The 26069-nt window shown below is 50.0% G+C and overlaps 1 protein-coding gene across 5 annotated transcripts in view; it reads left to right on the top strand.

The window, feature by feature from the left end:
• PLA2G6 (phospholipase A2 group VI) overlaps positions 1–26069 on the top strand; it is a 61968-nt gene that overhangs the window by 31086 nt on the left and 4813 nt on the right. For 3 of the 5 annotated variants that reach the window (XM_055395435.2, XM_055395434.2, XM_088837488.1), the window contains 9 exons: positions 241–424; positions 1999–2186; positions 4725–4821; positions 5949–6131; positions 10250–10358; positions 11386–11547; positions 13289–13367; positions 16025–16188; positions 17766–17916. In XM_055395435.2, the coding sequence (XP_055251410.2) occupies positions 241–424; positions 1999–2186; positions 4725–4821; positions 5949–6131; positions 10250–10358; positions 11386–11547; positions 13289–13367; positions 16025–16188; positions 17766–17916 (1317 nt within the window). Of the gene's footprint in view, positions 1–240; positions 425–1998; positions 2187–4724; positions 4822–5948; positions 6132–10249; positions 10359–11385; positions 11548–13288; positions 13368–16024; positions 16189–17765; positions 17917–26069 lie in introns of those variants that run through there. The other 2 variants (XM_055395436.2, XM_088837489.1) reach the window with 2 other exon arrangements.

The following is a 26069-nucleotide window of genomic DNA, read 5'->3' as shown; positions in this document are numbered from 1 at the left end:
GTGGCCCTCGGGCACGTCCCTCATACAGGTGTGCAAGCTGAACTAAAAATGGAGGAGCAAATGACATCAGATACAATAACTTGGTGACTCAGCCCTGGGTTTGAACCAGACAGCTCGAGCAGGGCACGCATGCTCTTGGGCTCCTCGCCCACCTCCCTTGAGTGTGTCCTTGGCTTTCTCAGCACCCCGCCCACTTGGTGGGCCACACCCCTCACCCCCCCAGCCCTCCCTCCCCTGCAGCTGCGCAAATAACAAGGAGAATGAGGAGGGCTGCACGCCCCTGCACCTGGCCTGCCGCAAGGGCGATGTGGAGATCCTGGTGGAGCTTGTGCAGTACTGCCACGCCCACATGGACATCACCGACAACAGCGGAGAGACTGCCTTCCACTACGCGGTCCAGAGTGACAGTTCCCAGGTGCTGCAGGTGAGCAGGTGTGGGGGCAGGGCAACTGGTGCTGGCCACACCTTACTGTGCCCACGGCTGTCTTGGGACCCTGGGCTCAGGTGTCACTGCCCCCACCTTGATCCTTGAGGCCTGAGCTCCTCCATGGTGGGTCTACCCCCGACCCTACTCTTTCCTTTGCAAGCTTGTCACGGAGACACATCCTTGACCCCTTTGGTCCAATGACCCAGGGAAAGTCCTCCAGCCCAGCAAACTGAGCTCAAAGTCCAGGCCCGCCCATTAGTTTAATTCAGTTTATCCCAAACACCCACCATAGGCCTGACCCCTGGGCTGGGTGAATGCATTTCAGCTCCTGCCTCGAGGTGCCCATGGTCCAGTAGGACCTGGGGCTTAACTTTTTATAGGAACTCAAGCAAACAAAATTCCATCAGGCTGCTGTGGGCATTTGCACCAGAGAGACTCCTTCTGTTAAAGTTTTGATTAGCTGGGCAGAAAAATAAAAAATAAAAGTTGTGGGCGAGTAGATCAAATGACGAAAAAGCTACCTTCTATATCAGATAGAAGAGACAGGATACTGGGCTGTATTTTATTGCCTAGAATTAGAAGATTCTTCCAAAGCTTATATCCTTCTCTCTGCCCTTGGCATTGGAATAGAACCACATTATTCCAGAAAATGTGGATTCCTGTCTTATGATTAGTGCTCAGAGGGAAGGGAATTCTGCACCCACTGTTGAACTTCACCCTTACTGAGACCCCACTGTGGGCCTAGCACAGTGCCACCTGGAGCCTGGCTCTAAGCAGAGGGTGGGACACACTCTTACCAATACTTGTACTTTATTGTCCTGTATATATACCTGTCTTGTATCTGGTCCTGTAGTCAGTGTTATATGTGTTCTAGTTAATTCTCTGTAGATAGGGGCTCTTGTCCTCTCCTAACCAAGGAGACCGAGGTTCAGTGAAGTTAAGAAATGTGCCCAGGGAGGACCACAGAGCTGTGAGCAGCAGATCTGCCCTTGAGTCAGGCCTGGATGCCAGCACCTCAGCTTCCCTGCTTGGTCCCCAACCTGTTCTCAGACCCAGCCCATCACGGGTCCACAGGGGTCATAATTAACCTCAAGGAGAAAACTTTCAGCCACAACCAAGGAAATAAAAGCCTTGCAGTTGTCTTATGAATACTGGTATCTTGCTTTGTTTTCTTTTAAAGAAATCATACCTACACAGAGCAAAACAATATTCAGGCAGGATAGAAGGATATGCAGTGAAAAGCAAGTCTTTTACTCCCACCCAGACCCCCAGTGCCCATCCCAGATGCAACCTGCTTTTAAGTTTCCTGATTGAGAAAATTTTCATGCTCGCCACAGTCGGGCCAGACCAGCGCCCCAGCCAGCACTGGCACAGCCAGCTTCTTCCTGCCCCTGGAGCCTCCTTTCTCCGTTGCTTCTCTTAAAGTTCTTGGCTGGGTTCTTGCCAAGTCCAGCTTCCCTTCCTCTGAAGCCCCAGAGAGGGACGGCCACGGTGGTAGGTGTTAGGGGAGGGACAGGTTGGGGGCCTCGCTGTGTCTGGCTCTCCTGCCCACCCCATGGTCTTGCCATCAGCTCCTAGGGAAGAACGCGTCCAGCGGCCTGAACCAGATGAACAACCGGGGGCTGACCCCGCTGCACCTGGCCTGCCAGCTAGGGAAGCAGGAGATGGTCCGTGTGCTGCTGCTGTGCAACGCTCGCTGCAACATCATGGGACCCGGCGGCTACCCCATCCACACGGCCATGAAGTTCTCCCAGAAGGGGTAAGACCCTGCCCTGCTCTGCACGGTCCACTGCGCCTCTTGTCTGCACGGCCAGTTTTCCCACCCAGGCGAGCAGTTGCCCCCTCTCCTTAGACGCATGTCAGATCCGTGTGCCAAGGGCTGCCCTGGCACAAAGAAAGTATGAATTTCTGATAAATGGGGGGGGAGTGGTGGTGTGTGAATCTCAGTCCACCAACTCCACCATGCAGGAACAGGACTTCCACAGTTGTTCAATGATGCACCTGAATTTCTGAACAGGTACCTCCCTCTACCAAACTGGAGAAAAACAAACTTCTCAGGGGGTTCCCCTTTCCTGCTCCCCCAGGTGATGCCCCAGTGCAGGAGGCCCCCCTCCCCTGAAGGAGGGTGGATGGATCCTCTTCCATCCAAGCCCTTCAGTCCAATCTGAACAGCGCCTTCACAGCTGCAGAGCTCTGCGGCTTCTGTGCCCAGCTGGAAGCCTAGGAACGTTTGGCACAGTGGCCCCAGGTCTTGTCCGCCTCATGAGTCCTTCCTTCCTGGCTGGTGGCACGGCTGAGACGCAGGTGCCAGGCCCTTGTCTTAGGGAGCTCTGTACCACTCATTGCCTTTCTTTTTTTAAAAAAGAACTTAGTTGTTTTATTTATTTATGATTGTGCTATGTGGCTTGTGTGATCTTAGTTCCCCGACCAGGGATTGAACCTGCACCCCTTGCACTGGAAGCATGGAGTCTTAGCTGCCAGGGGAGTCCCTAGACCATTCATTCATTCCTTTCTCCCCAGCCCTAGAAAGCCCTGTCTCAAGAAAATTCTCCGTGATTGGTATGTGTATGTGTGTGTGTGTGTGTGCGTGTGGTGCATGTTGGGGGAGATGGGGTAAAAGAGATGACTGTTTCAAAATCTTCCCAAGCAGGTACAGTATTTAGAATGAATGAACAAGTAAATGAGTCAGATGGTCCCTCAGTCCCAGGCACTGTGCTAAGCACTGGCCTTACAGAGGTGGATGAGACAAAGTCCAGAACAGGGGGACACAGGAGTCACACAGTACCTTCCATCTACCTCAGTGCTAGATGAGCACTGAGAAAGAACAGGGAGAAGCCCCCCTCGGGTGGAGGGCAGGCACTCTCACCCTCCTTCAGAGTCTTCCTTCCTCTGGGGTTTGCGCCCACCTTGCTGGCCTCTGAAGGGCCTTGCTGGCCCCCCAAAGGTCTGGTCCAAGCTCAGCAAACCCGCCTTTACTTGATTCTCAACTCGCACAGCCAAGACAAACTAGAACTTTCAGAAAGACCTGACCAAATGGTTGGAGACAATCCTAACACCCTCCCCCAGCCCCTTAATCACCAGGTTACCAAGTTGCTGATCCAAATGGGCACATGTGATGGGTGATGCTCTCCCATACCCAAGGGCTGGCATGGCAGCCCCGTTCCAGCTTGACTTTAGCCACCCTACTGGCCCCAGGAACCTGCTTGTTCTATGTTACTTCCAAGATACTGTCCAGATTGCTCCCTCCTCTGACACCCGCAGCCACACTCCAGGCCTCCCGTGTGGATCGTTGCACATAAGACAACACCAGTTATCTCATGCCTCAGTGTGCCCTGCATGCAGCCACACGCCTCTCAGGACCCCCAGGAGGCACATCCCTCTGCCACCACATGGCAGCCCCAGCAGTTGCACTCTGAGAAGCATGCGTGTTAGGGTTACTGGGACTGATTCCATCCCAACCCTAGTCTGGAGGCCCCTCTGCTGTTGGCGTCAACTCAGCTGAGCGGCATAGGGAGCTGGGTCTGTGAAGCTCCGGTTTCACTTCACATGACGTCTTCAAGCTTCATTAGTGTCACTGCAGGTATCAAAATGCCCCTCCTTTTTAAGGCAGAGCAGTCCTCCATAGTATTGATCTCTCCCGCATTCTGCTTAGCCGTTCGTCTGTCCATGGGGATTTAGGCTGTTTCCACCTTTTGGCCATGGGGAATAATGCCGCAGTCAGCAGTGGCATACAGTATCTATTGAAGCCCCTGTTTCCAGTTTTTCTGCCGATGAGTCTAGGAGTGGAAAGCTTACTCTTAACCACCCTGCCTACTGTCTCCTACAGGATGCAGTCCCTGCTTAAAACACCAGGGAGGCGGGGGAGGATGAAGGGCGGCCGTGTGCCAGGCCCACGACCAGGTGCTGAAATATCTTTTATCTTTTAATCCTCCTTTATTCCTCATCCCATCCTGTTAGGAGTATTCCCATGTTGCAGACAGGCCGGGCCGCTTTCCAGAGGTCACCAGTGGGAAGCTGGGGTTTAACCTCAAGCCTGTCTAACACGGCAGCCAGCACCAGTGAGAGAAATCATTGCTGACTGAAGTCACCAAGGAAGGCTTCCTGGAGGAGGGGGCTTGAGATGTGCCTTGAGGGACTCAGGATACCACTGAAATGCCACGACATGCATGCTGGTTGGTTTTGTTGCAACTCTGTTTGCAGGAGCTTTCCCTCACCAGTTGATGAAGTCATGACCTCTTTGAACATTAGGTTGCCCCCGCCAGCCTTCTTCATTCCCACATGGCTTCTCTCTCCCCAGGTGTGCTGAAATGATTGTCAGCATGGACAGCAGCCAGATTCACAGCAAAGACCCTCGCTATGGAGCCAGCCCCCTCCACTGGGCCAAGAATGCAGAGGTAGGCAGGGTCTAAGGATGAGCTGGGTGGGCAGGGTTGAGGGTCTTGGAGCCCTTGGTTCCTTAGCTGCCAACAGGAAGGGGGTTCCTGAGAGGCCTCTGAGGATGACACTCAGGGGATTGATCTCGCAGTGGGCCTGCCAGGCAGGTAAGCCTAAGGAGAGATGACATCCTGGCCTTGCATGGTGACAGTATCCCCTCCGTGGTTTCCTCATCTGTGAACTGGGGGTCCATGGCCTACCTTTGGAGGTATCATGAAGTCAGCAAAGCAGTGCATAAGAAGATTTCTTCATAAATTGTCAAGTACCTTGCAAATCAAAGATGGTGGTTGGTGGTGGTGATGGCGGTGGCTCTAACTTCTTCGAGAGCCTGGCCGAGCATCTCCTCTGAGGCCTGTCCCTGAGCCAGACTCTGACCCCCTGGGAGGATGGAGGTCTCTGATCTCTCATCTCCAGGAAGCACAGCCCAGCAGCACACTGGGTGCCCTCAAAGGTCATGGCCTGCTTGTAAATGTGACGGGCCAGGAGGAAGGAGCCTGCCAGCCACTGTGGGCACCTTCATGGCAGGAGCTAGACACCAAGTCAGGCCCTCCTATAGGTGGGAACTAGCATCCCCATTTTCACAGCGGAGGAAAGTGAGGTGCAGAGGGGTGCAGTGACCTTTCCCAGCTCAGACAACGGGGATGAAAGGCTGAGCTTTGGGCTCAGGTCTGTCAGATTCCAAAGCCCAGGCCCCCCAGGACTGTTGGTGAGCAGGGGTGCGTGATGCCAAGGCACAGAGAGAGGGTCATACCTCTGCGGGGTCCTGGGCAGGGTCATAGTGAGTGGGGCAGTTTTGGGGCAGGGCCCAGAGGAACCGTTGCAGGGAAGGATGGGGTCCTGTGAACTCCAGGGAAGGACCCAGAAGCGCTTTTCAAGTCACCACGTCTTTAGCTTTTTGTCCCCTAGTTCCCGAGGGGTGTAGAAGGCAAAGTCTGGGGTCACCTGCCACCTGGGCTCTTCCTGCTGCTGCAGCTTTCCAGAGGCCCAAGGCCTGAGGACGTGGCTGTGCCCAGGTGCCATCAGGTGCCACAGGCCACAGCCGCTCCAGCCGCCCAGCTGACTGGGGCTGGGACTTTTGTCTCCATAGATGGCCCGCCTGCTGCTGAAACGGGGTTGCGACGTGAATGGCACCAGCTCTGCAGGGAACACAGCCCTGCACGTAGCCGTCATGCGCAACCGCTTCGACTGTGTCATGACCCTGCTGACCCACGGGGCCAACGCCGACGCCCGAGGCGAGCACGGCAACACCCCTCTGCACTTGGCCATGTCGGTGAGCCCCAGGTTGGCTGCCCATGCGGCAGGGGTCAGGTGACCACCCGGGCCAGGGCAGGTCTCACTCTGAGTCCAGAATAAAAACTGCTTCCTCTGCGCTCTGGGACCTCTCATTCCTGTGCCTCCATGTGACATCTGGACACTGTGAGAGGGGAAAATATAGCACTGGCTACTGACTATCGCCCTGAGCAACTCACATCACCTCTGCCAGGCTTGACTTCCTCATCTGGAGGATGGAGGTGTTGGCACCTGCTTGGCAGAGGTGTTGAGTGGATTCAGTGGTAGACACCCTGTAACTCTATGAGGGATGTCTAAGCAGCACATGGAAGACCCGGCACAGAGTGAGCATCCCTGTTCTCATCCCGGCATCATCAGGGCAAACTTCATCTGCATGTTACTCTTATCTCCCTGGAAGGCTCCAAGCTTCTGGGAGGCAGGCCTGCTTACACATCTTGGTGGCCCATGGCAGGCACTGGTCATCTTTGTTGGTTTATCATAGAGCACAGTTTCTGCCCTTAAAGCGCCTGCAGTCTGGTTAGAAAACTACAGTGTGAACGTATTAAATGCAGCGGAGGGAGTGTTATTTGTTACAGATGTGTATGTGTGTGTGTGTAATTGTACCCATAATTCATAAACCATAGGTACCCATAATTCTGTTCAACTTGTCTTAGAGTCATAAACTAGGAAATCTCTCTGGGACTCTAAAAGAAGTAGATTTAGGACAAATTCAAAGACATCCTGTTTTATACCAAAGGTCATAATTGTAGAGGGGATGTTGCCCAAGAGACTGAAGCTGTAAATAGAACTGTGAACATTTTTAGCACTGAATGGGCCCTTTGAATTATGTAGTTGAACAGTTCTCAAACTTTTTGGTCTGTCTGATCCTATTATACTCTTAACAACTATTGAGAATCTCATAGACTTTGTTTATTTGAATTTTATCTATCCATATTGACCATGTTAAAAATTATAAGTGAGGGATTTTCAAGATACTTACGAATTCATTTAAAAATAACGATGATTAGGACTTCCCTGGTGGTCCAGTAGCTAAGACTGTGCGCCCAAAGCAGGTTTGACCCTTTCTCAAGAAACTAGATCCCACATGCCACAACTAAAGATTCTGTATGCTGCAACAAAGATCAAAGATCCCGCATGCCACAAGTAAGATCTGGTGCAGCCAAAGAAGAAAAGAAAGAAAAATAATTTTTTTTAATTTAAAAAATAAAACAAGAATGATTTACCAAGCCCATGCTATTGTAAGTAACATATTTATGGAAAATCAACTTTATTTTCCAAAACAGAAAATAATAGAAAACAGTTGGTATTGTTTTATATTTTTATGAGTCATTTTAATGCCTGGCTTCAGGGAAGGATTTTCCTGTCTTCTGCTGCATTTATTCTGTTGCAGTATGTTGTTGAATGTGTTAAAAATATGAAGAAAACCCGGCTTCACATGGATGCGTACAAAGTTGGAAAATATAGGTTAAGTGTACCTTTTCAGGTAATTGTGGATATTCTTTGCTGTTGTTGAGTTGCTCAGTGGTGTCTGACTCTTTGCCTCCCCTTGGATCCCTGCGCACCAGGCTTCCCTGTCCTCGTCTGTCTCCCCGAGTTTGCTCAGATTCATGGTCTGCACCAAAACTTGACAAGGGGTAGTTTCTGACAAGTTGAGTGCAGTGGACACTCTGAAGCCATCTCCTTGGACTTTTCACACTTTGTTACAGTCAAATCTATTGGCATCTCTTGCACTTTTAACCTATGCATGATTCCGTGTCATCTTTGGAAAATACTAGTTCGCTGAGTATGCCCAGCTTCCAAATGTTGACTCGTTTCATTATACAGTCTCAACACCCCCACATTTGTAAATATCACCACGATTTCATCAGAACAGTTTCTAAATTTGGGAAAACCATCATAGCCCATCATGGTGTATACCAGTTTTCTAGAATTCCAGTTTTTGTTTGAAAGCTTGAGTTTTATCACTGGCACAAAATACTGCCAGCTGTTTTCCTTGAAGTGACAGCTCACTGCATTCATTTTTGGAAAATGTCTCCTAGATACCCAAAGCTGAACAATCATAGTTTGCCTGCCAGTCATTTCTCAAGTGAAAACAGTGTTTCATGAAAAACAAGCAGCTTGTTCTGCTCACGATTCAGACAGTCACATGGGAATTTTCCTGAGACAACCATCATACTTGGTTATGCCACAGACACGCCGTGTGCACACTCTCCATTTTATGACACTGGAAACACCAGTGTAGGAATGTAGTAAGATTAACATTTCTTAGTGCTTCATCAAGGGATTGGCTTTTTTTTTTTTGGCCATACCTTGCAGCATGTGGGATCTTAGTTCCCTAACCAGGGATTGAACCTGTGTCTCCTGAATTGGGAGTTCAGAGTCTTAAGCACTGGACCACCAGGGAGATCCCCCGAAGCTGGCTTTTTAATGAATGAGTTTACTTTTTACTTGAGCATGTGGCAGAGAAGAAAACCATGACAACAGTTAGTCTGTGGACACTGCTTTGCTTCATGCTTCAGGCGCCAGGAGTTTTATCCATAGTTGTTTTTACACCATTGGTACAAAAGTCAGCCATGGGACTTCCCTGGTGGTTCAGTGGCTAAGACGCCTGAGTTCCCAATACAGGGGGCCCCGGGGTTTGATCCCTGGTCGAGGAACTAGATCCCACATGCCACAAACAATAGTCTGCATGCTGTTGTTGTTTAGTTGCTAAATCGTGTCTAACTCTTTTGCGACCCCATGGACTGTAGCCCACCAGACTCCTTTGTCCTTGGTATTTCCCAGGGGAGAATACTGGAGTGGATTGCCCTTTCCTTCTCCAGGGGATCTTCCCAGTCTAGGGATTGAACTCACATCTCTTGCATTAGCAGGTGGATTTTAGCTGAGCCACCTGGGAAGCCTAAGAGTTTGCTTGTCACAACTGAAAGATCCCCCATGCCACAACTAAGCCAAAAAGAAAACAATTATATAAAAATCAGCCACTGCATAAAGGCAAACAGCATCTTGATATTTTTATGAAACAGTTCCAAGCTCTGGAACCCTCTAAAGGGTCTCCATATTCATGGGGGTCCACAGTTCCTACCTTGAGAAGTGCTGACCTAGGCCACTGCTTCCATACTTGAATCTCCTGCATTCCATCTGCGCAGTTTCTGGCAGATTCACAAACCACTTTTACAATTATGTACTTAATCATTGCTTTAAGTTGCCTTGCTTTTGCTGCTGCTGCTTAGTCACTTTGAAAGAAAATGAAGTGAAGTCCCTCAGTCGTGTCCAACTCTTTGCGACGCCATGGACTGTAGCCTACCAGGCTCCTCAGTCCATGGGATTTTCTAGGCAAGAATACTGGTTGCCATTTCCTTCTCCAGGGGATCTTCCCAACCCAGGGATCGAACCCGAGTCTCCCGCATTGTCGGCAGACACTTTACGACTGAGCTACCAGAGAAGCCCAGGCTTGCTTTCAAACTTACTTAAACTGATACTTATTGGAGAAGGAAATGGCAACCCACTCCAGTATTCTTGCCTGGAGAATCCCAGGGATGGAGGAGCCTGGTGGGCTACTGTCTATGGGGTCGCACAGAGTCGGACACAACTGAAGTGACTTAGCAGCAGCAGCAGCAGCAAACCGATACTTGAAGGATCGGTACTATTACCACCATAGGTGATAAACCAGGGCCACAAATAAAAGGTAACCAAAGAAGGAATACGTAACTAATAGTTAAAACATGCACATTTACCTGTGCTGACCCTTCACTGTCCCCGTGTATCTGGGGTCAGGGGTCATAGGTGCGTTGCTTCCTTTGAGAAGGAGCTGGCAGGCTGGGGAAGGGCGATGTCTTTCCAGTTTCTACCTGGGTTCTTAGATTCTCACCTATGGGGATACTCATAAGCATATTTGTCAGGGCACTGGCCTTCCAACTGTAGACTTTGCAATATGGGATTGACTGCTGGTGGAGGTCAGAAGGGTTTCAGTGTCTCTTCCCATCCTGGTGAAAGGCCCCCTGAGGTGATGGATTGTGGGGTGAAGAGGCTGAGGTCTTTTCTCTCTCCATGTTCCTGAGCTGTTGCCAATTTCACCCTCCCTCACTCCATCCCCAACAGAAAGACAACATAGAGATGATCAAGGCCCTCATCGTGTTTGGTGCAGAGGTGGACACCCCGAATGACTTTGGAGAAACCCCTGCGTTCATAGCCTCCAGGATCAGCAAACGTACGTGCTCTGCACTCTGGGACCAGAGTTGGGGGGGTGGGAGGGTGCAGGGAAGAGGGAGGTCCTAGCCATCAGGTGCCTACATCCTGTCCACCCCCATCCCCAACTGTTCCCTGCAGGGAGCACCTAGGACCACCTGGGAGGCCCCAAGGGGAAGCTTCCGGTTCCCAAGGACAGGGGCTCTGACCACTAGACTGAGGCCCCCAGGGGCTTGCCGAACCAGTGTCCTCTTCCCTGTGACCCCCATGCCACCTCAGGGTGCCAAGACTTGGGGTGGGGGTGGGCAAGGCAGTGGGAGCAGCCCTCTTCCCCACTCTTGGAGAATTCACTGATGGAATCACTTGTAAGAACAGCCTTGGGCCGGTGCATTGCTGTATGACACGTGTGGCCCCCTCTGCTTGTACACTGGCATGTGCACGACATGTGTGCCCCCGGCACCCTGACATGTGCTGCATGACACGTGCACCCCCCTTGCACACTGGCACGGTGTATGCACTGCATGCTCACTCGGTGAGCCTTGGCTTCCAGGCTGGAAAGAGCAGATCCTCCTGACCAGCTGCCTGGAGCCTTCTGGAGGGTTCTGGGGAGCTGCAGAGGTTGCTGTGGGTGATACCTCATAGTGTGTGCCAGCGAGCGTGCATGCGTGCGCATGTGCACTTTCAGTGATCCCATCCGGTAGGTGGGAGATACCCACTGGCTGGTTCATCCCTGTTGAGCTCTAAAAGCCTTGAGAATTGCTCAGCATAGAGGTGGGAGTCCTGCTTTCTTGACTGGCGTAGAAGAGAAAGAGGGGGTTCCTCAAACACCAATCTTCTCATCCATGTTCCAAGTTCAAGACTCCAGAAGCTGCTTTGGGTGTAACAGACTAGAGTCCACACGCTGTGTCAGAGTGGGGTAGGCTCTAGGGCACCCCCGACGCCCCAAGTGGCCTGGGATATGGGGACCAGGTGCAGAAAGGCGGGACCTCTCATTTGCGTCTGGTCAGTTTCTGATCCTGTGCCATCTCCCCCTCCCCATACGTGACAAGTCGTCACCAGGAAGGCGCTCCTCACTCTGCTGAGAACTGTGGGGGCCGACTGCCGCTTCCCACTCACGCAAGGGTTCTCGACGACGGAGCAGTGCTCCGCGGCAGCTCCCTCCTTCTCCATGGAAAGATCTCATCCCCCGCTGATCAGCTTAAACAACCTAGGTAGGCCTGGCCCCTCCCATGCCTCCTCCTCTCCACCTGGTTCCCAGGTCCCTGGGTCAGGCAATCCCGAAAGAAAGAAACGGAGCCCAAGGAAGAGGTTGTTAAAGAAAGCAAGGGGCAATGGGCAGCATTTGTCAGCCTCGGTGGGCAGCCAGCAACTCATAGAGTCTGGAGACTGGTGGGGTCCCTGGCTAATGGCCTGTGGTCCATTTCCTCTGACAGGGTTCCTTGGACACCTATAAGGTGGGCGCTTTGTTGACCTCTATGCCCTGGGAGCTCAGGTGGGCTGCGAGGAGTGCTCTTGGGGGCTCAGAGATGTTGGGGGTTCTCTGGCTTCTACCAGGAACCTTTCTGCCATGCTGCTGCATCTCCATCAGGCCCAGGGCCGGTGTGCTCCTCTTCCAGCCCCTTCAGTGACCTACTGGCCAGGCAATTAGCATCTGCCCCTGTGCATCCTCAGTATCCATGGAGACGGCCCCCAAGGAGACAGACCTTCTCTGGGCTTCCTGTGGGCCTGGCCCACCTTGAACCCTGGATTCTTTAGGAGTGGGGGTTCCCTGAACAGGGCAGCCAGGGACTGATCCTTCGCAAGCCGGCACTATTCTTAAACTCTTGGGGACTCAGACACCAGCATCTTTAGACAGGATAGCCTGGCCAACCCTGAACTCAGGACAGGGCAGAGCGGGCAGCCGCAGTTAGTCCCTCTGGCTCTGCCTCTCTCCCCCCGCCCTCCCCCCCATCATTATCTCTCAATTTTACAGGCACTCAGTCACCCAAGCCAGGCCGGATGGTGGGCCTGGGGCGCGGCGTCAAATGGGTAATGCCCTGGGCCTAGAGGAGCCGCAGGGCCCGCTGCGCCCTGAGTTAGACGCAGCTCTGGTCCCTCTTCTCCTTTGTCTCAGCCGCACGTCCCGCTCCCTGGCGCTCTGTCCACCACCTCCCCCAGCCGGGCTCGCGCTTATCTCTTCCACTCTGGCCCCTTGCCCTGGTGAGGGGGAGACACATTGCCTGGAAGCCTGCTGTCCTGCTTCGCTGCTTCTAAGACTCCATGCACAGCGGTGGGATGGGCCCATCGGGATCCGGATGACGAGGCCCTGTGGGGCCAGGCTGCTTGTCAGGAGAGCAGCTGATGCATTCGGTGGGCGCGGGGTGGGCCTCGGACCCAGGCAAAACATGCATGCTGCAGGTGAGGGCACCACTCTGAGGCTGCTGAGGAAGTTTCCAGACCTGGGATCAGAACAAGAGGAGTCTGGGAAGCAGTTGGGCTATCTCTGTTCCTTCAAGGAGTCAAACCCCAGGGAACATCCTGACTCAGCCCTTTTGGCTAAATGAGCCTTGTCTGTAAATTGGGGATAAGGATTCTGGAGAAGGTGGTTGTCCGCAGCACTGGCTGGCATGCATGAAGAAACGCTCTGTGAAGCGCACACACAGCACACAGGGCAGGGGTGCTTGTGCTTCGGGGCTCTGGGTGGGAAACAGGAAAATTGAGAGCTGGCCGGGCAGGGTGGGGGGCCATTCCCGGAGCAGTGGGCTCCCCTCCGCATTCCAAGCCCACTGCTCCCCAAGGGGCCAGTTGTATTCTGGGATGAAGAGCCCTTGCAGGGAGTGGGAGGCAGATGCTCCCGCCAGGGACAGAGGGGTGAGGGCTCAGCTCCAGGTTTGCCCCCAGGACCTGTGGCGGGGGGTGGGGGTGGAACCAGCACCTGCTTGGGCCCTGCCCACCCTGCCTTGTGCCCCTCAGAACTGCAGGACATCACGCAGATCTCCCGGGCCCGGAAGCCAGCCTTCATCCTGAGCTCCATGAGGGACGAGAAGCGGACGTGAGTGTTGGGGATGGGGCGGGGTGGGGGGGGCACACACGCGCGAGGGCTCTGGTGGGGCCGTGCAGCGGGCTTGGGACTGTTATCTAGTCTGCATCTGGCTCTGTGAGGTGGCTTGCACCCTCTGCAGTTCACAGCAGAGACTGAGCCTTCAGAGAGCCTGGGTCTTCTCCATCAGTTGCCCTGCAGGCTCCCGGCCACACGATGGAGCTGCCTGTGGCCCTGTACCTTCTCTTCCCGCCCTGGCCTGGGTCACTGGGGGAGCTGGCCCAGATCTCCTTTAGAGAGAGCCCTCAGTGGCCTCAGTGCTGAGCAGGCATCCCTCCGATTCCACCCGCTCCCTACCCTACCTCCCTCCAACAGCCAGTAGGGTGGGCTGGCGTCCCAAGCCCTTGCTGTCCACCCAGGCCCATTCTAGAAGGCAGGCCGGGGTGATGGGTGCAAAGAGAGGCCCTGTCTCCCCGCGGACAGTCCCGGGTGACCACGGTTATCAGAACCCGTGCCCGCCCGCTCGGCGAGTTCCCGGGACAAACATGCCTCCTTTCGGCTGTGCTCTCTCCACCCTTCCCTTTAATAATAGAGGTGGTTTATCTGTTCTCTGTTTTTGTTTTTATTTTATTTTTTTTACTATCCTGTGTTCCTAACAGCCTTCCTCGGGAGGCACTCATTAGTAACCTTGCTTGGCAGATGCAGAACGTGAGGGGAAGTCACTTGCTCGAGGTTACACAGAGTCGGTGTCAAAGCAGCCCAGGGCTTCTGCAGCCCGTGCCCTTTCTGCTCCCCTGGGGCTCTCTCCTAACCGCACCCCTGGGCCCGTCCCTGCAGGGAAGGCCCTTCCCTCCTGGAAGCAGAGGCAGCCCGGCTCCCGAGACCGGTGGGCCATATCGGTGGTTCCGCCTCGCCTCCTCTGAAGGGTCGGCTTCCCCTCAGAAGCTGTAGCCCACTCGTTTCCTCAGCCCCACTGGAACGTGCACCCTGGGAGTGCGCCTGCTCTGGCAGCCTTCTCACGCTTCCCTCCTTGCATCCCTACACACACCCACACCAGTGCAGGGGCCGAGGGGTACCCGAGGGAAGACCAACAGGTCCCTTCCAGTGAGAGGAGGGAGGTGCAGATGCCCCAGCAGGGCCAGGGGAGTTTGCACAACCCTGAGAGGCTCCCCTTCCCCCAGAGGGGGAGTGAGGAGAGAGGAGAGTCAGGATGCCTCTGGGGCCCTCCCCGCACCCGTCTGCAATCTGCAAGCCACACAGCTTAGCCCTGCTTCCTCCGGGTTGATCCCGCCGTTGCCAGCCCCACATCTTCAGAAGGGTCTCTTGCCGATTTTCTCCAGCCTCCCTGGTCAAGGGCCCCACAGGCCTCCAACGACAGCACAGCCTGTTCTGCCACGTTCCGGGCTTGTTGCAAGGCTGGGCAGCTTGTCCAGGAAAAGACAAGGGACCCCGGAGGTGGGCGTCACAGGCTCCCACATTTACCAGCTGTGGGGGATTGGGACGGTTGTGGACGCTTTACCAGGTTGTGGACGGTGCCTCTCACCTGCCTGGGATACAGGATGCGCGACACTGCACCGAGCGGAGCTAGGCCCTGCCCTCAGCTGGAGAAAAAAGGGGAGCAAACAAGTGACTTCAGAGTGACTGCTTATAGGAGGAAGAGGAACTCTGCACCCAGGAAGTGGGTGGAGATGGAGCAGGCTGAGCAGGAGGCTCCCCATGGCATCGGGCAGAGTTTTCTCAGTTGTGACCTTTAAGCTGAGATAGAATGAAGAGGAGGACTTCCCTGGTGGTCCAGTGTTTAAGACCCCATGCTTCCAGTGCAGGGGGCATGGGTTCGATCCCTGGTCAGGGAACTAGGATTGCACATGCGTGTGGCCAGCTGGAAAGTACAAATTAAGAAAGAGGAAGAGACCAGAAGGAAGGTTCTAGGTCTGCACACAGACGAGAGGCCTTCCCCTGGGGTGGGGGCGGGGCATGGCGGGACACAGGGAGATGGGTCAGGGTGTGTTGGAGAGTGTATGACCCAGGAGTCACCAGACCCGGGCCCAGTTCCACCGGAGGGACGTTGGGCCACCACCTGACCTCAGAGCGTCATGCCCTCACAGATGTACACAGGGAGTGTTTGTGTATTGGGTTGGCCAAACAGTTGGTCTGGGTTTTTGAAGGGCTCTGGGACATTTAAGTGAGTTCATGCTGGTGGAAGCTCCCCACGGCTCCTGACACAGGAATGGCCCTTCCTCCCTGCACCCCCAGTTCCTCTGCTGCTCCTGCCTGGGGGCAGGGGCCCGACCTTCCTTGCCACGCATTTGGGGCAGCTGCAGGAGACCAGCCCTTCCCCCAGCCTTGTCTTATCCATGCAGAGCTGGGGGAGACAGACCCAGGTGTCAGGTGGTGCCTGGCCAGAAGGTCTTACCCACCCCCCGCTGCCCTTCCCTGCCTGGATCCTCTTCTCTGTCACACGTCTGGTCTCCGGAAGTCCCGTTTATTCCTGTACTGACACTGCTGCCCACCCCCAGCCCCCACTCTCGAGCCCCAGTAGCACGTGAGCTCCACGGGGCTTGGTCTCCAGGGCTCAAGCCGCTGCCACCGGGCATATGCTCAGGGACACGGCCCACAAAGTGCCGCCTGTAACAGGACCCTCTTCTCTCCCACTGATGTTCCCACCACAGCCACGACCACCTGCTCTGCCTGGACGGAGGGGGCGTGAAAGGCCTCGTCATCATCCAGCTGCTCATCGCCATCGAGAAGGCCTCGGGCATCGCCACCAAGGACCTCTTTGACTGGGTGGCAGGGACCAGCACTGGGGGCATCCTGGCCCTGGCCATCCTGCACAGTGAGGGCCGCCCCTGGGCCGCGGGGCAGGGCGGGGTGGGCCAAGACCCACCCTCCGATCCGGCTGAGTTTGTTTTCAGAGCTTTGCAGAGGTCGTGGAGGAGGGGAGGACCCGAAAGCTCTCTTGTCAGGGGGCGGCGCGGAGGGTGTTGGGTCTGAGGCTGGAAGGAGAAGGGCTGAGGGTGGGCCACGGTGATGCCCTCCTAGCCGCAGAGGACAGAGCTGGTTCCCCTTCCTTTCAGTGTTAGGAGCCACCTTGAGTCATAAATGCCAGCGCCCTGGTCTGCACACTTCTCTTTACCCCAGGGACATGGAGGCACTGGGAGAGGGGTGGCCCTAAGTCACAGGGCCCACCCCAGGGGGTGCTGCACCTAGGAGTCCCCAGGGCTCCCAGCCCAGCACATCGCAAGGCCACAGGCAGTCTGCTCTCACTGCAGCTTCACCAAGGTGACAGGGGCACTTTGCTTGCTGGACAGACCTCGGGGTAGGCCTTGTCTCAACTCACGATGTCTCCTTCGTGGAGCTGCTGTCCAGCTGCGCGATACTGCCCATGGGGGGCCCTCTCAGAGCCAGCTACCACCCCGCGGGAATTATCTCAGCATCCCCACCCGGGTCCGGTTCTAGGCCCTCCAACTTGTCCTCCAGACCTGAAGGTACCAGGAGAGGACCCTCCCCCTCCTTGACATCGGCCAGGCCTGTGCTCGATGCAAGGGGGCAGGACGGAGCACGCCCCACCTCAGGGAGCCCCCGGTCCCGTGGAGGACGCATGGGCATTAGGTGTTCACTGTGTGAGGAGGCTGTGGCCCGGCCGTCCATGGCGTGGGGGTATAGGGGACACGGCCGGCCCAGGAGGTGGCCTAGAGCAGCGTCCCTGGGGCTCCGGGAAGAGGAGGTTGTCAGGCAGCAGCTGCTGGGACATCTTTTCTGACCTCTGGGGCCCCGTGTCCCTTCTGTGGTTTCCCCTGAGATGAGGGCCAGTGCAGGGCCGGCCTCCGCCCAGGGCGGGTCATGAGGTCTGGGGGTGGAGCAGAGTGGGTGCAGGTCCTTGCTTCTCCTCCAGAGAGGGTGCTGTCCTTCCTCAGGGGATGTTTATCCCCCATCCAGGGTCTTCAGGCTTCCAGGGGCTAGGGGAGGCATCCGAGAAGTCGCCTAGTTCATCCTCCCCAGTGGGCGGAAGCCCCCACCTCCGCAGCTCCCCTCTTGCGCACCCCTGGCCTGACTGAGGGGTGCTTGGCGGTTCCCTTGTCCCATGAGGTGCAGCCTGCCCCTGGGACACTGTTCTCATGAGACAGGGCCGGTCCTTCTATTCTGTGACAACAGGGGTGGATCTAGATTTTTAAGCTTTTACACTTTCGGGGCCCATCATTAAAGAAAAAAAACACAAATTACTAATATAAAATTAACTACCCAGCCATGGGGCCGCTGAAGGGGATTTCTGCCTGTGTGGGAAGTTGCAGAGGAGGGTCCCAGGAGCCTCGGCTGGGTAGGTGCCCCCTCCGAGCCCCAGTTCCTGTGCCCAGGCACCCTGTCAGGGCAGCTCTCGCGTCTTCTCCCCATCTCCGCCCTCCTCGTTCCTAGGCAAGTCCATGGCCTACATGCGGGGTGTGTACTTTCGCATGAAGGATGAGGTTTTCCGGGGCTCTCGGCCCTACGAGTCGGGGCCCCTGGAGGAGTTCCTGAAGCGGGAGTTTGGAGAGCACACCAAGATGACGGACGTCAAGAAGCCCAAGTAAGCCTCCCGGGTGGGACCTGGGTGACTTTGGTGCCAGCCATGCACCCTTTTTGGCCCTTCCTGGGGCAGAAGGCTCCCTGCCCTGGTCTGATTAAAGCTGAGCGGGGAGGGGTGGGGGGCTGCTGGGGAACACAGGTGCAGAACACCTTCCACCCATGTCTGTTTTTCCATCCACACAGCACATCCCTGGGTCAGAGGGGTGATATATTTCACTGGGTTGATTCTCGTCCATGACACACGTACTTGCCGAGCATGGCTCTGCGTTTGTGTGTGTGTATGTGTGTGTGATGTGGTGATTCAACCATCAGGTGGGAAGGCTTATGATCTGATTCGGAGATAACTGACCTAAAAAAATGGCAACCACACAAAGCACCCTGTGCTTAAGAGGTTCCAGAAGAACCTTCAGTACCACCACTTTTTTGTAGTGTTTATTTTCCATCCTGGGCCACGTTTGCCTGCCAGACTGTGCGCTCCCTAAAGCAGGAATGTGACTGTCTTGTTTTTCTGTAGCCCCAGCATCGAGCACAATGCCTGCCCCAGAGCAGGCCCCTGAAAAGTGTTCAGCAACTGAGTCTCTGTGGGACCAAGACGGGGAGAAAGGACAGAGTGGTCAGGGAGGGCTTCCTGGAGGAAGTGAGGTGTGAGCAAGCTCTGGAAGGTTAGGAGGATTTCTTTTCATAATAAAGTTTTTTTTTTCCATTTAAGAATAATACATAGTCTTTTAAGAAAATTTGGAAGATACCGAAAGTAAAAAGAGGAAATATATTATCCATGATTTATTAACTGAAAGATAATGTTTTGAAAAATGTTTTTTGTATATTTTATCCTAGACACTTTTTTCTTTTTTATGGTGAAATAGAACATTTAGAAAAGTACATTAAACAGTTCCGTGAATAAATCTAAAGCAGACACCCATGTATGACCACCAGCCAAGTCCAAAATGTGTGCCTGCCCCCATCACAGCTCCTGCTCCCCACCCCCCACGAGGGTAATCGCTATCTTGGCTGGTGTGAACTGGATTTCCCGGGTTTTCTGTCTGGTTTCGGCACCTGAATGCAGTCCCTAGCGCGGTTTCGGTCCCGCCTGTCTCTGGGTTCAGCTGGAATCATTTTGCGTTTCACCCTTCCTTCCTCAGTGCCACATTGGTCAGCCTGGTGCTTGCTGTTGGGTGAAGCTCTGGGCTTCACTCATCCTCGCGGCTCATGTGACTCCACCCCCATGGCTTATTTCTCCAGACACCTTTGATGGGCACTTGGGTTCTTTCCTGTTTGGACCTCTTGAGTCTTCAGTGGACATTTTGGGCCTCGTTTTCTGACCCTGTGGGGCGCATGCCTAGGAGTAGAGCTGCCAAGTCTTGGAAGTGGCATGGCCTCAACCCTTTGATTCTGCTCCGTGGTTTTTCAAAGTGTTGGTTTCCGTTTCCACTCCCCTTGGGCATGTTTGAGAGTTCCTGGTGCTCTGCATGGGCTTTCCAGGTGGCGCCGGGGGTAAAGAACCTGCTTGCCGATGCAGGAGACCTAAGAGACTTGGGTTTGAACTTCTGGGTCGGGAAAATCCCCTGGAGGAGGGCATGGCAACCCATTCCAGTATCCTTGTCTGGAGAATACCATGGACAGAGGAGCCGGTGGGCTACAGTCCATAGGGTCGCACAGAGTCAGACAACTGAAGTGACTTCACATGCACGCATGGTGCTCTGCATTCTTGCCAACAGTGATAATTGTCAAAGCAATTTATCTTTGTGATGTTTATATCTTTATAAACTGGGGGAGGGGTATAAGGTGCTGACTCTGTTGGTTTTGAATTTTCATTTTTCTGATTAACTAGTGAGGTTGAACACCTTTTCATATGTTTAAAGGCCATCTGGATTTCCTCTTTTGTAAAGCTCCTGTTCAAGTGTTTTACTCATTTTTGGCACAGTTAAGTTGAGTGATTTGGGGGTTATGAGGCTTCCTAATTATCTTTTTTATATTTTGAAACCTAGGCCTTTGATGGATGAATGGATTTGGAATCTCCCATTCTAGGCTTGTTTTTTCACTCTCCTTACAGTGTTTTGTTGATCAACAGGTGTTCTTAATGCAGTAGAATTTATGAATATTTTACTTTTTATGACTTGTGCTTTTCCTATCCATTCAATATCCCTTTCTAACTGGAAGCAGGAAATTTGTCTCCTGTGTCCAGTCGCGAAGCTCCCTCATTCTGCCTTTTGTCAATCAAAGTCTTTTATTAACTTAGGTCTTTTAGCTACCTGGAATTGATTTTTGTATCAGGAGAGATCCAATTTCTTGTTTTCCACATGAACAGTTTCCCCAGCCTCATTGGTGAAAAGTCTGTCTTTCCCTCCATATTCCAGGCCTTGCTTCTGAGCCAAGGGTCTCGGATCCTTCTTGGGTCTGTTTTTGACCATGGAGTCCTAATTCTACAGCAAATTTATAGCAGGGCTTCCCACCTTGTCTTTCTTCAGGGCTGTTCTTGGAGGCCCTTTAGAGAAGTGGTTAAGAATATGGACACTGATGTTTCCTTTTCTAAAAAATGGGAATAATATACTACTTGCTTCCCAGGGCTTTCATGAGAAGTAAAAGTTATGTTTATAAAACACTTGAAAACCTAGCATGTAGAAGTGCTGTGTAGGATACAGGTCACTTGTTGCTATTTGCACTTCCATAGAAACTGCATCAATGAAATCAGACTGTTAAATTCTACAGAAAAGCAAATCCTGTTGGGATTTTTATTGTGATTACATTTAATCTGTATGATTACTTTTTTACTGAAGTATATTTGGGGCTTCCCTGGTAACTCAGATGGTAAAGAATCTGCCTACAATGTGGGCGATCCAGGTTCAGTCCCTGGATCAGGAAGATCCCCTGGAGAAGGGAATGGCAGCCCACTCCAGTATTCTTGCCTGGAGAATCCCACGGACAAAGAAGCCTGGCGGGCTACAGTCCATGGTGTTGCAAAGAGTCAGGACTGAAAGACTACACTACTACTGCTACTAAGCTTGATTTACAATGTTTCATTAGTTTCTGGTATAAAGTGATTCAGTTATACACGCCCACCCACACACATTCTTTTCCATTATGGTTTATTTCAGGATATTGAATGTAGTTCCCTGTGCTATACAGTTGGATCCTGTTGCTTATTTTAGATGTAATAATTTGTTGTAAACTTATTTAGGGGAGAATTGACACATTAAAACACTGAGTCTTCCAATTAGAGAATATAGGAAAACATTCCATTTGTTTTTAGTTTCTTAGTACAGTTTTAAATTTTTATCTACAGCTATCTTACACATGTGTTATTCTTAGGTACCTGCATATATTTTGTGCTACTGTGAATTATGCATTTTTAAACATTTCCTTTTCTAATTGTGACTGGTATTTAGAAATACCATTTGTTTATTTTTTAAATTTTAATTGTGGCGAGATACATATAACATAAAATTAACTCTTAATCATTTTTTTCCTTTAACCACTTTTCAATTCAGTAGTGAAAAGTATATTCACATTGTCCTGCAGCTAATCTCCTGAACTCTTTCTTCTTGTAAAACTGAGAATCTGTACCCATTAAAGAGCAGCTCCCCATTCCTCCCCTTCCCCAGCCCCGGTCATCTACCATTCTACCTTCTGTCTGCATGAGTTGACTCCTCTAAGTACATCATGTCAGTGGGACCATACAGTGTCTGTCTTTTTAAAACTGGCTTATTTCACTTAGCATAATATCCTCAAGGTTCATACATATTACAGCATGTGACAGAATTTCCTTTTCTTTAAAGACTGAATAATATTTTGTTGCATTTATAGACCACATTTTGTTTATCCATTCATCTTTTGATGGACATCTGGTTTGTTTCCATCTATTAGCTACTGTGAATGGGCTTCCCTGGTGGCTCAGAGGTTAAAGCTTCTGCCTCCAATGTGGGAGACCCGGGTTCGATCCCTGGGTCGGGAAGATCCCCTGGAGAAGGAAACGGTAACCCACTCCAGTATTCTTGCCTGGAGAATCCCATGGATGGAGAAGCTTGGTAGGCTACAGTCCACGGGGTCGCATAGAGTCGGACACGACTGAGCGACGGAACAGAACAGAACAGAACAGAGCTACTGTGAATAATGCTGCTGTGCACCTGGGGCGGGTGTGTGTGTGTGAAAGTCGCTCAGTCGTAACCATATCTATCTCTGCTTTCACTTCCTGGTGCCTTTTACAGAGAGTATTCTTATGGGCTCAAATCACTCAAATATGCTAACTTTTTTAAAGTATATATATAATATTTATTTATTTACTTGGCTGCGCTGGATCTTAGTTGTGGCACACAGGGCCTTTTTTTTAGTTACGGCATGGGAATTCTTAGTTGCGACATGTGGGATCTAATTCCTTGACCTGGGCTCAAACCTGGGCCCCCTGCATTGGGAGAGCAAACTGAGCCTTAGCCACTGGACCACCAGGGAAGTGTCCCTATGCTCATATTTTGTTAGGATTTTTGTATCCGTGTTCATGAGTAAGATTGACCTGTTTATTCCCACTTTTAGGTTGCAGGGTTTTGATTTTGAGGGAGTATCTCTTTTTTTGTTTGTTTGTTTTCCAGAAGAGTTCATATAATAGAGAGTTATTTCTTCCTTGAATATTTGGTAGAACTTACCTGTGAAGTCATCTAGTACTGGAGTTTGGTTGGTAGGAAAATTTTTAATGGTGGAATCAATTTCTTTAATGTTTATAAGACTATTCAGGGTTTCCAAATGTCTTTTTGAGTTAGTTTTGGTTAAGTTACATTTTTCTAGGAATATGTTCATTTCATGTACATCTTCAAATTTGTTGCCATAGGGCTGTCCAAATGTTCTCTTGTTATCTTTAATGCCTGCAGCATGTTGTCACAGCCCTCTTCATTCCTGATGATTTACACCTCCGCTTTTCATGTTATCATTCTTGCAACTACAAGCTTTTTAATTGGATTAGTATTTCAAAAAAGTAACTTTGGGCTATTTATTGGTTCTCTATTATATATACATTTTCTGTTTCATTAATTTCTGTACATATATTTATTCCTTCTTGTACTTTTTAAAGTATTTAGCCGTTTTGGTTTTTTTTAACTTCTTGAAATAAATGTCTTGCTCATTGATTTTTTGGCCTTTTTTTCTCTTGTACTATATAAGTATGCATATTATATGTGTGTGTGTTTGTAAATTTAAACATTTTCCTCCATAGAATTCCCTGGCGATCCAGTGGTTAGGGCTATACACTTCCACTGCAGGGGGCATGGATTCGATCCCTGGTTGGGGAACTAAGATCACATAAGCTGTGCTGCATGGCCAAAAAAACAAAAAAAAAGAAATAAACATTTTCCTTCTTTAATTATATCCCATAAGTGCATTTAGAATATGATTATTCTGTTCAAAATATTTTCTAATTTTTACTATTGTTCTTTAACCATTGTGATTATTATTAATAAATGGCGTTTCTTAGTTTCTAAACTTAGAAATTTACAAGTTATCTTTTTATTATTAATTGCTTTGTAGTCAGAGGACATGCTCAGTTTGACTTTGGTCCTTCAAAATTATTGAGACTTGATTCGTGGCCTTCTACAGTCAGCTTTTATAGATGTCCCATGAATAATTTAAAAGAATATGGATTCTTCATTTGTTGAATGCCAGTATCTGTACATGTTGATTAAGTCATGCTGGCTAGGAACATTTATTTAAAAGTTTCAAATCTTCTGTATCTGTACTAATGTTTCTGTCCACTTCTTCTGTAAGTTACTGAGAAAGATAAAATCTTCCAGTCTGGGAATTTGTCTTTTGACTTTTCTGTCAACTTTTGCATTAATATTTTGATACTGTGTGATTAAGTACATATAAATTTAAAATTTTAGGAATCTTTCTGGTGCTTGGAAGCAGCTTTCTTTATCTCTAAGAGTGTTTTTTGCCTTTATTTTGCCTGATATTAGTTACTCTAGCTTTCATGGTTATATTTGCATGGTATGTCTGTGCTCATGCTTTAGTTCAACCTTCTGGATCCTTACGTTTTAGATGTCTTTCTTGCAAGTAGCCCATATTGTTGGCTTTGTTCTTTATCTTATCTGTGCGTTGTCTATTTATAGATTTTATTGCATAGTAATATATTTATCTAATTGTCTGATTTAGCTGTTTGGTTTGACTATCAGAACCTTCATATAGTTAATCTAACAGTTTATATGGCTGACCCATTTATACTGACATAATTACTCATATTTTGGGGATGACATGTGCCATCCTACTTTGTTCTGTGTTTCTTGCCTTCTTTTGGATTTCCTGAACAGTTTTAATCATTACCCTGCACCCCAACCCCAATAGTTTGAAATTTATGCACTCATTTCTGGTGTTTTTTTCAGTGTGTAGTATAAAAGTCTAAATTTAATTGATACCATTACCCACATCCTCAGATAATCAAGGATTTTTAAATGTTTAATTCTATTTTCTTTCCCCTATCTTATTTATAATGAATTTTCTGTATTTTAAATCTATCTTTTTAAAAAAAAAATCCACAAGATACTGTTTTGTGAAGTTTATATTTATCTAGTGGTACACTGGTAAACTCAGTCTCTTAGCAGGGGAAAAACCCTGGTTTGTATTGTTTGCCAATTCCCATGGTGACAATACTCCCACTATGGCTGATTTCAAGCTACCAACATTTTAGCAACCAGCCCATGAGATTTAGCAATAGGCTCTCACAAGCCAGTATGCGCTGGCTTCAGCACACCATTGGGTGTGCATGTATGTGTGTATGTATGTGTGTCACATCTTTGCTTTAAGTCTTTCCTGCAACCACCTTCCTTCTGCCTAAAGTACATTCTTTTGCTTTTCCCATAGAGATGATCTGCTGGTAGTGAAGTCTCCACTAGCAGAGTTGTGTGAAAATAGGTTTTTGTCATCCTAATCATTTAAAAAAAAAAAACAACTAATTTTATTTCACCCTCATCAATTGAACATTCTTTCCTTTCCCTCTTATTCTTGTTGAGCATGGAATTCTAGGCTGGTGATATTCTTGAAGAACATGAAAGATAGCATTCTGTATCTTTTAGCATCCATTGTGGCACTTGTCAATTTCAGTTTAACTCTTACTCCTTTGAAAGTAAGTAGTCTTTTTCCTTTGGGTGCTTTTATTTGTGTGTTTATTTGTTTTTGGTGCTCTACAGTTGTCCTATGATGTGTCTAGATATGAATTGCTTCTAATTTATCCTGCATTGGGTTTCTTGGCCTTCTTGAATCTTTGGATTGCTGTCTTTCCTCAGTTCTGGAAGCCTGAGTCATTATCTGTTCAACCTTGCCTCCACCTAAATTTCTCTTGCCTCTCCTTCTGGAACTCCAATTTAAAATGTTAGAGCTTTTCTGTCTTTCTTGTCTTTTAACTTCTTCTATATATTCTTTCATTTTATCTGTGTTGGATTCTGGTTAATTTCTTCTTACCTATTTTCCAAATCACTAATTCTCTCTTTAACATTATCTGATTTTCCACTTAAATCATTCAAGTATTTATTTATTTAAATTTCTAGAAGTACTCTTTGGTTTATCTTCAAATCTTCTAGGTCATTACTTGTAGTTTTCTATTTTCTGAAAATATTATCAAGCTTGTCTTTGATGTCTTTCAACATTATAAGCATAGCTGATTTATAATCTTTGTCTCAGGATTCAAATAACTGCTGTCTATATAGGTATGTTTTGCTGTCTGTGTTGGTTTATGCTTATTCTCATCCATGGTGTTTTATTTCATGATGTTCCCCTCTTCATCATTTTTGAAACTGTGTGGTATTCCTTAATGTTGAGATATAATATGTGCAAATTCTATGGAGCTTAGAATGAGGGTATCTTCTCTTTTATGTGGTATCTTCCAGGTACCCATGTACAGTACCATCTAGGGCCACTGTGACTAAATCCTTGGCATGAAGGTTTTAGAACTCCCCCCTCCCCCAAGTGGTGTCAATTTAGTCTACAGATCTGCAGGAGGATTAGTTCGTGGTTATATATTTTCAGGGATTTTTTTTCTCCTTCCTTTGTTCAATGCCAGGCAACTTTACTCACAGCTTCCAAGAGTGGGAAGGAGGGGGATTTATTTTTGGTTTACCCTTATCCAAGTGGGTAGTCCTTTGGGGTTACAATCTAATGTGGGGAGGGTCTTTCATTAGATCC

Source organism: Moschus berezovskii, chromosome 6 (assembly GCF_049115385.1).
Source record: "Moschus berezovskii isolate FMDL1 chromosome 6, NW_MosBer_1.0, whole genome shotgun sequence".
Lineage (NCBI taxonomy): Eukaryota > Metazoa > Chordata > Mammalia > Artiodactyla > Moschidae > Moschus > Moschus berezovskii.
The sequence above is the reverse complement of the archived record's forward strand: the minus strand, read 5'-3'. Positions and strand labels throughout refer to the sequence as shown.